A 10,035-nucleotide genomic window follows, 5' to 3' on the forward strand; every position below is an offset into this window, starting at 1 on the left:
GATAAAGGGTAACATTTCCTATCAGTAAGGCTGGAGATAGCAGATAAAAGTAAATTAGTATTGACGTTTCAGTGTTATTCAATAAAGCCTGAGATTTCCGCATGTCTCCTGCTGTGTCGCATCGATAGAGAGAGTGCTGAAGGCCCATCCAGACATGCAGAGATGTCAGAGACCGGTTTCAGTCAGGTATAAGCAGATACTGTACGAGCTAGCTAACAGTTCACATGCAGAAACTCTTCAATATATATACAGATATACAGATATCTGGGGCAGAGAATGAGACAAGGACACTGTAAAATAAAGCGTTACCAAGATTTGCACATCTCTTAATGACCACTGTCTAATATAACTCCAAGAAGTCTTGTTTCCTCTACCTGTTCAATATAGGCATACTCTTTACAGACAGAACTAACTCTGCTTTGGGTTTAAATATAGAGTTTGATCCAAAAATATCACATTTAAGGTCAAATGTTTGTGAAATTTACGGTCAAATTTGTCTCAGACCCGCAGTCCGACCGTACCGACTGATTCCCGACCCGCACCGTAAATGACCACGTGAATATTATTCCAGGACTCTGGCAGGAATGGGCTCAGCACAAACCCCTGAGGCACTCCGCTCGGATGAGTTTCAGTTTCAGCTCATCCTCTGCCCATCATATCTGGACACAACTAAATAGTAGTTCAATTTAATGAGAGGATGACAACCAGAAAATAAAAGTTTTCATCTTCATTGGGATTGAATCCTTAGGGAACCAGGTTTTACTGCGCTCACATCACTGATAAATTCAGTCGCAGATAATTAGTTTGTTCGTGTGAATCTTATCACACTTTTGAAACGCGCTGGTGAACGCGTGACATGAACACATGCCCATCGTCTCAGGATACCTGGAATCAGTGTTACAAGCACCCCAAGCACATCCTTTTACCATTTTTGTAGCATAAACACCATCAAACCCATGAGAGCTTCAGATCTTCCCATGTTTCTCTATGTCGTGAAACCTGAAGAAGCCTGAGTTCCCACGCAACTGATACTCAACTGCCATTGGCTGATCCGCGTTCGAGGGGCGGGGCTTACCGATAGGTCCATTTAAATAAAAGTTTTATTTCTCATGATGCTAAGAGGACCAACAGCCACATATACACTGCAGAGTTTCAGGAGAGACAACCGCATATAAATGCAGAGTGAATCCGCTGAAATATCCCCGATAGCCTATTATATGACAGTAAAGCCTAATCTTCTTCTATTTGAATAAGGAATGGCTGAATGAGGAATCCTCCGCCAAGATCTACTCCCACTATTGAGTCAGTCTGGGATTACAGCAAGAGCAGTTGAGAGAAGTCATCAAACTGTGGTGATTCTCCAAGGTGAATAAAACAACCTGTTCACGTCTCCTGGAGTTTGTCTTTCACACAGGCTTCGGGCTCCAGCACAGAACGGCTTATGCCTTTACAAGAGCAATACACTCTCAAATCACAATCGTTGTGATGAATAATGAAGATGTGCTTGAAATCAAATCTAATGTCAATGTAAATGTAATTCATAGAATTATGAAATAATTACTCAATTAATTATGATTATTAAAGTACCACAATTAACTTTTCACTTTATAACAAAAAAACAAACAAACTCCAAATCTACATGAATTACTACTACAAATCCCGCATACACAAAACAGACTCGTGGATCATTATGGAATGACAAAAAGATCACTAATCATACAAATATTGATGTTGAAATGTCATAATATAGTCATCCAGTAAATGTAGTGCTGTCAAATTAATTAATCCCATCTAACATAAACGTTTGTGTTTATATAATATATATGTGTGTGTACATATATATGCATACATTTACAGTATATATACTGTAAATGCTACATACGTATACACACACACACACACACACACATTATATTATATAAACACGCACATATATATATATATATATATACAGTATATACTGTAAATGCATACATATATATGTGTGTATATACACACACACACACACACACACACACACACACACACACACACACACACACACATATACTATGTAAACAAAAATGTTTATGTTAGATGCGATGAATGACAGCACTAGTATTTAGATATAAATGTCTGACACCTGTGGTGAGGTGAGGCATCTTTCCCATCTTATCCTAATATTTATATATGTTTTTAAGTAAAAAATATGAAGTTAAAGCCTCTGAATCTCTGCTGTGCTGAATCCACGAGGCCACGGCTCGACCTTCTTCTCCTAATATTGATCCGCGCTGCTTATAAATCATATACCGTATAGACAAACAACTGCACTAACCAGTTGTGAAATGAAAAAGCCACTAAAAAGCACAACTTGTGCTTTTATTTGAACAAATATCTCTTAAAATGAAGGGTTTTTGAGTGAAACAAGTAGATCTAAATGAAAACAGAAAAAATCATGTTTTCGGCCTGTTGGATTTAAAGATTTATAGGCTCATTCAGTGTTGTTGACAGCCACTCAATCACGAGACCGCCTGTCTGGAGAGTTCAACTGTTAGTACATCATATATTGATATTTTTCTTTGTAATGTACTTCATGTCCCTTCTCTTCTTCCATCCAGAGAAATAAAACCGTTGACTCTTATTTGAGGAACAATCATTCACATCTCGAGACATCAAACCGGCTGAAACTGTCCGCACACATTCACATATTTAAGCGTGTTCGTATGCATATTAAACAGCATGAAGAGCTTGTTCTTCCAGCATTACATGATATGATATAATTGTGTCGTATAACACACAGACTCCCTGCGGCCGACTGAAGACACCCCTTTGATCACTCATAAACCTGTCTATAAATACGCTGCTGTTTTCCGACCGGAGCACCACATGTTATCAGACCAGGAGTTTGTGCTCCTTAAGATGTTTGATGTTGGAATTACACATTGTACAGGAAGGGGAAAGTGGCGGCACCTGGTAATTGACCCTGTAATGAGTGTTTAATAAGCAGAAAACCACTGCGTCTGACGCCTGCTGATAGAAACCTGCACGATTATCAGTTATGAATGTGAACCGTCTCCAGCACTGTATAGATGTGTCAGAGAACAGCTGAAGTCGTGTTCGCGTGATAGTTCTGTCTTTAGACGGCACACCTGTGGTTCTAGATGGTTTTCTATTCGCTGCTCTGTATGTTTGTGCCTCACTCCATCAGCGCTGTAAAAGTACAGTAGTCCAGCTTTGGGAAACCTCGTCTCATGTTCCCTGGATGTTCTTAAGATAGATCGGCTCTATATACTTCAATAATTAGTTTTAACATTACATCAGCATTTTCTGCAATTAATTCAATCCAAACCATATAACACACAGACTCCTTTTGACAGCCTGCATGTTCAAAATTCTGTTTTTGATAGATATTTTCCTAGGTGTGTTATCTATTTATTCTATTCTTGTTTTGTTTTTATAGACTCGCACTCTAAAAATGCTGGGTTAAAAACAACTTGGGTCATTTTGACAAACCATCAGCTCTTTTTTTTTTTTTTTTTACCCCGCTGCATTAGATTAAATGTTTGATCCAAAATGCTTTTTTTTTTATTTATTTTTTTTATTGTACAGCTGGGTTACATTTTTTTTAAATGAACCCAAACCGGGTTGTAAATTAAAATCACTTTAATTAATTTACGTATAGCAAGAACATCTAAAAAATTTGAAAAATTGGCTAAAGTCACCCAGAAATACATGAACTGAAAGCCTGTAATAAACAGTGTATCATAGTGAATCGACATGATTAAACTATTCCTGCTTTTTCAGTTCCTGTTCAGCAGTCATTCCCATCTCACTTCAGTTCGTTTTCTGCTATTTTCCACACGTTCCTGACATGAGCACCAAAACGTTAGCAAAATAAATAAAAATTACATTTATACATCTTTCATGGAATGTTTTAGTCAGATGTTTTTTAAATGTTATATGTTAATGTTCACAGAACATTCAAAAGTAACATTCCCATAATGTTTGTAATGTGATGTTTCCTTAATGGACCAATTTTCCTTAAAAAAAACTCCAAATGTGTTACATTTTTGGCCATTTAAAATCAAACAGTGACAATGTCATTGAATTATTTGCATACTGAATGGCTACTGATCTTTTTTTGTTATTGTTATTCTCTTTAACCATCATTTGTAAAACACCAATGATGACCCTTAACTTTCCTGAAGGATTACGGTCTGATACATGGGCTTGTACACGAGTTGACCGAGTGGATCTCTGAGCTGAGTGAGTGAGTGGAGGCGGGGCTCATTTGCATATTCATAGAACCACGCATACTAAATGAGGCAAGGGTGTCGAGTTACATTCAAGATATTTTAATGCTGGAAATAATTTTTTTTTAAATGTCATTTTGGTGATCAAAGATGAGTTTTAAGGGATAAGATTATTTATTCAGTGAGTGGCACTAAAAGCACGTTCAGTTTGATCTGAAACAGACAAACGTGAATCCGGCAACGTTTTATCATACGTATCGCAGCAGTTTGGAACTGAATGTCCGGTGAGTGTTGCTATAAGGTTCATTCGCTTTTGAAAATAATATATTACATACACTAAACCCTAAACATACCCGATAGTGTTAACAAAAGCAAACGGGAGATCCATTTACTGATGCAACCGTGCCATTTCAGCTCGGTTTTATCATGACTCTTTTGTGCTGTGTTTCACAGACTCGTCTTCACGTCACGAGTGCACTGCTGCTTATGGGATGCAAATGTCATGCGCTATGGTAAAACTGTTTTTAGGTCATAATTTAGTATTGTGCAAGGAACTGCACAGAAATAAGTCTTTATTAATTGAAAATCTGCCCCTGTAATCATAATTTGTGTGAAAAGCAACAAAGGTTGTTGGTGTTTTACTGCATCCGGAGCTCATTTCAGCTGGAAACTGCAGTGTTTTGTATGTATTATGGCAACGGCATCTCACATAGTCTGACGGCAGATAAAAATAAACAATAAGTAAATGGACCTTCGAGTCATTCATTTCAAAAGTGTGCAATAAATATGCTAAACATGGAAGCTTGAACGTGTGCTTGACACACATTTGAGCTTCTTATTTTCCTTTTAAAGGCTGTGAAGTGCCTTGGATCCGCAGCTTTGTTTGATGCGTTGATGTAATTCCCACTGAAACAGAAGCTGAGGCGGGACTTATTGAGTGGCTCCTCCCCCTTTTCAAACAGCCAATAGCGTTTAGTCTCCCTCACAGACTGCGAGTCGTACTTGACGGCACCATTGATACGTTGAATAGTAGAGGATTCATTAATTAATTCTTAACCAACGTACAGTTGGAAAACGGGTTAAAACTCGAGTGTTTGATTAACTGAACACACACTCCAACACATATCGCTCACGTATCAACGGTCGCTTTGGTCAGGTGGTGTTTATAGCAAAGGGGGCGGAGCTTCAGATTCTAGAGCACATTTGATTGGACAGAAGATGTGATGAGAAGCTGCAGTGATGTCATAAAAGTCCCTGATCCATTTTAGCGGAAGTGAGAGACTGTAAGTTTTGAACACTTATATCTCCTAAATGTGAATTTTGTCATTGTTTTGGAGAACACCAGCTTATTCATAACCTTAAGGCTAACATATTCATACTAAAAGTAAAAAAAATGACATTTAGATTTCAGCGCGCCTTTAATGGCGGTTGGCAAACCCACTTGAAGCTGCACGCCGCCACCTACTGCATGACACCGGCACGACAGCTGACGCCGAATGAAGGATCGAGGATCAGTTAAAAAACATGCTTACTCGGACCCAATACCTGTCCTTGAGATAACTCGGGATATCCCTGGAAGAGGCACATTTTTCCGATGACTCTATGTTGTCCTGGCATTATGATGCCAAAAATACATAAATATATAATTCCTGAGCAAAATCTCATTCTGCGTCTCATGTTTTTCTCATGTTTAAGTTAGGGGTTTGTTTAAATCTTTGTTTAAATCTCTAAAAGTAAGTAATATAGCAATTTTCTCAGCAATTATAGCAATAATTGAGTGGCAACCCTGTCTCAGAGTAAGAAAGATGCAGCTGGTGAGATCATCTGTGTTAATGTGTCGATGTGACCTTCAAAGTTCAAAACAGCCGTTATCCATTTCTCCTAGTCCATTAGTTTCTTTCAGTACTTTGGGTGAAAAAAAAATGTGAAAAAGAAACATAAATGATGCTCTATGTTTGCTATGCACATCATGAATCTCTTTATTTATCATCCATCAGTGGTTCTGGGAACTCTGAGGAAGTGACCTTTCATGAAACTGAGCTCTGATGTCCCTGAACTCACACTTTTCTCTGAGGTTCTTCATCTGGGTGGATTTTTATAAATAAATTCGTCCTTGGTTGCTTCAATTTACATTTTTTTCTTTAGGCAAGGAATCGTAATTTTGTCAGAAAGACACAACACAGTGTCCTCGCACTACTGCAGATTTTGAAGAGCACTATAAATAAACAGCGGCGTTTGATTGTCAATGGATGTTTTTGGAAATAACATAAGCACTAACTTTGAGATAGAGAAATTGGTCACATTTTAGGTCCAATTCTCACTACTAACAAATAACTTTTTCCTCAACAAACTCCTAATTACTGCTTATTAATAGTTAGTAAGGTAGTTTAGGTATGGGATTAAGGGATGTAGAATATGATCATGCAGAATAAGGCATTAATATGTGCTTTATAAGTGCAAATAAACAGCCAATATGCATGCATGCTAATAAGCAAGTTAATAGTGAGGACCGTAAACTAAAGAGTTTCCAGGAAACCTACAGCAGGACTACATGCATGTTTAACCTCATCACTGCCATTGTGTCTGTCAATGCATCCAGTGCCATAAAACTGAGCGGTTCGACACAAAGAGAGCCACAGCGACAGTGCAGTTTCAGGGCCATAACATCCGAGCATCTCCTACCTCTGGGTCTGGTATCTGTGCCGCGGCGTTGAAGACGTGGTGTGAGATCAACACCGCCGCTACGCTCATCAGCAACGGCACCAGGGTTAGCGGCGGATGGTGCCCAGGCCCCTCGATCGCCATCTTCCCTCTTCTTCTCCCGCGCCTCATCCCTCCCCCGGCTGCTTCTGCCCCGAGAACTGCGCACGACCACAATAGTGCGGGTGATTGATAGTCTATCGGTGCGAAACGTCCACCGCCTCCCCTACATTAACACTGCTCTGGTCTCTTCAGTCGTGCAGACACACTACGCTCTCTCCAGCCTCTCGGCTAAAGGCCATTAATTAATTAATAGCCCCGGTGTGGTTTACAGCCTCGCCGTCCCGAGCACAGAGAGGTTACGAGAGTTGTGGGGGGAAGGGAGTAACACAGAAGCACACAAAGGGATCAGAGGAATTGTGTGACAGGCTGTATTTTGATCTGCCTGGCCAAAGGATCGGCGACAGGTTCCCCAATAATCATGTGAACAAACTGTTGTTCAGCTGTCCACTGAGAGAAGGAGAACGACTGAAGGCAAACTGTAAAGGGCTGACATTGTTTGCTTTTTTCCAAAATAGTCTCATTGGTAAAATCAAGCGGCAACCTTCCGGTCTCTCTCTTGAAACCAACACGGAGGCTGCACTTCATCGACTGGCCACTAGAGACCAGTTGCAGAAGAGAGTCAATCCCATACATCCCATGTTAAAAAGCCCAACTTCACTGCAGAAAAACATGTTTACATGGTACAAAAAGTGGTTGTGGTCTATATACCTATATATCTTTTGCCCTGTGAGGGGGGTGCATTTTTTTATAACTCATGTGTTTAAATTATATTAAGCCTTAAAGTTCTGCATAATTAAGGGCGTGGCCACTTGAGTGTCAGGTGGATTGCCGTTGATGTCACTAATAGCCGTTTGTCTGCTGTCTGTTAGCATCACATCACCTCAGCTAATCCGCCTCGCTGCCCTGTTTCGGTTATCCGGGAGTGACGCGCTGCCATCACTTACGGGTGACGTCACGGACACTACGTCCATTTTTTCTTACAGTCTATGGGAAAAATGTGCCTTTTGCAAAACTTCACCGCAGTTTTCAGCTGGATTTAATTATAGTGGCAGTACAACACCAAGTTTTAGCTTTAATTTCTTTTGACAGCAGCATATTATTGATTCATTAAGATGCCTTTCTTCTGTCTTTAGTGTGTAATGTTGCTGTTTGAGAGTGAAAAAGCTCCAGTTCTTCTCTATATCAGTGTCAGTGTTTCTGAACTCCTGAAACGCCTCCATTGTAGTCTTGAGTTTCTTCCGGGAATGAACACGTCACAATATACCTCATTATAATAATTAATACGCAGAATAAAGGGGCGGGGCCTGGTTGAGTTAGTTAGTAGTGTGTTAAACTGGCGGTTATGGTAAGGGGCGGGATATTTCCCAAACACACTCGACCAATCACAACACACTGCTCCAGTCGACCAATCAGAGCACAGTGTGCTTTTCAGAAGGAGGGGCTTCATAGAGACAGGAACATCAAATGAGTTTTCTTTATATTTGTAAATCAACATCATCTTACAATTCCTAAAATGTAACCTTTACCTATGCCTTTATGTGTACACCTACACTTGCTTAACTCTGACCGTGAGTGTAAGAAGCATTGATCTGTTAATAACATCTGCTCATATGAGCCGTGCACGGGTGGAACTGAACTCTCTGTAGACAGTGCTATGAACACACACAGAAACAGATCAACATTAGATTGATTTAGATTGACAATTCCTCCAAAGTCTGAGAGTATTGTGACAGACTTGATTAATATATTGGCTTTCATTAAAAGCCTCACATCTTTATGTGATTCATAAATCATTGGCTACAGCACTGAACTTGTGATATGACTCAAGACTGCTGTTTTCTCCATCATAAAGCTCAACTGGCTACATTACACTGTTTATTACTATACATGACTATTTACCAAATACTGCATATTCAAAATGAGATATTAATTTGAGTAGAAAGACACGGTTGTTTAAGCATCAACTGATCCAGACAAAGACCAGTAAACATTATTTGTTTATTGCAAATAACCCAACAGCTTTTCTTTGGATCATTGGACCATCATAATCTACCTTTTATTGACATCTTAAAAAAGGGTCGGCTTGACAAAACACCTTCAAACATTTTACACCAGGTTAATACAAAATTTTTTGGGAATAATTTTGTACATTTAATTTATTTGCTTTTTAAACTTATTTTACCCTAAAATGTCACATTATTTTAGTTTAACATGTACTTGCCAAAAGTCCTACTAAATGTATTAGTCTCTGTGGTGAATCTGCTGTCTAATCTGTTGTTTTATCTCCATTATTGATGGCCACAGGATGTAAATATGAAGCGAGTGGTTGTCCTTTGTGGGCTCTCAGTTGTGGACACACTTGTAAAGCTCTTTGGCATGTGTTTACATTTGTTAGATATATTGTCTGAATAGATTAATTTGCTTAAAATCAAATCCATATTTATTCGCATTTGTAACACATGGCAGAGCACTGGAGGAAAAACAGTGAACAAATGTTAGAGATAGTTCACCCAAAACTGAAAATGTTGTCATTATTCGCCATCATGTCATTCCAGACATGAAGATTTTCTTTCTTCCGTGGAACACAAAAGATGACATTTTAAGAATCTTTTAGCAATTTTTCACTGAAAAACTGTTTTTTGTCTTGTGTGTGTGTGTTCGTTATAATTATGTTTTCAATCAATGTTATCTGTGACAAAACTTGTTTAACAAAACATGTTTTGGATAAGAAATGTTTAATTTTATGAATAATGTTTATTTAATAGATAAAATAATGCAAAAATAATGGTAAAAATAATTTATCTTCAGAAACTACATTTCAGTATTTAAATTTTTTTTTAGTTTTAATTCAGTTATTTTTTAATTAAATGCTATGAATTAAACAGCTTGTAAAGATACTTTATCACTAGAAAATGCCATCATTTCAGGCATTTCTCCTTGTATAGAAGATTTTTGTCATGAAGCATTCTGTCAAATTGAGCCAAGAACCCCAGAGATCTATATAGAAACCACACTGAACCTCAAAGCTCTAGATATAGAG

At 38.5% G+C, this 10,035-nt stretch overlaps 1 protein-coding gene across 1 annotated transcript in view; it reads right to left on the reverse strand.

The window, feature by feature from the left end:
- The window catches only part of tmie (transmembrane inner ear), a 34,675-nt gene extending 27,453 nt beyond the window's left edge, over positions 1 to 7,222 (reverse strand). The window contains exon 1 of the mRNA XM_082174331.1: positions 6,915 to 7,222. Coding sequence (XP_082030457.1) covers positions 6,915 to 7,064 — 150 coding nt within the window. The 5' untranslated portion in view covers positions 7,065 to 7,222. The remainder of the gene's footprint in view (positions 1 to 6,914) is intronic.
- Between the last annotated feature and the right edge of the window lie 2,813 nt (positions 7,223 to 10,035).

The sequence above is a fragment of the Leuciscus leuciscus genome (genome assembly GCF_965113295.1).
Source record: "Leuciscus leuciscus genome assembly, chromosome: 6".
Classification (NCBI taxonomy): Eukaryota; Metazoa; Chordata; class Actinopteri; order Cypriniformes; family Leuciscidae; genus Leuciscus; species Leuciscus leuciscus.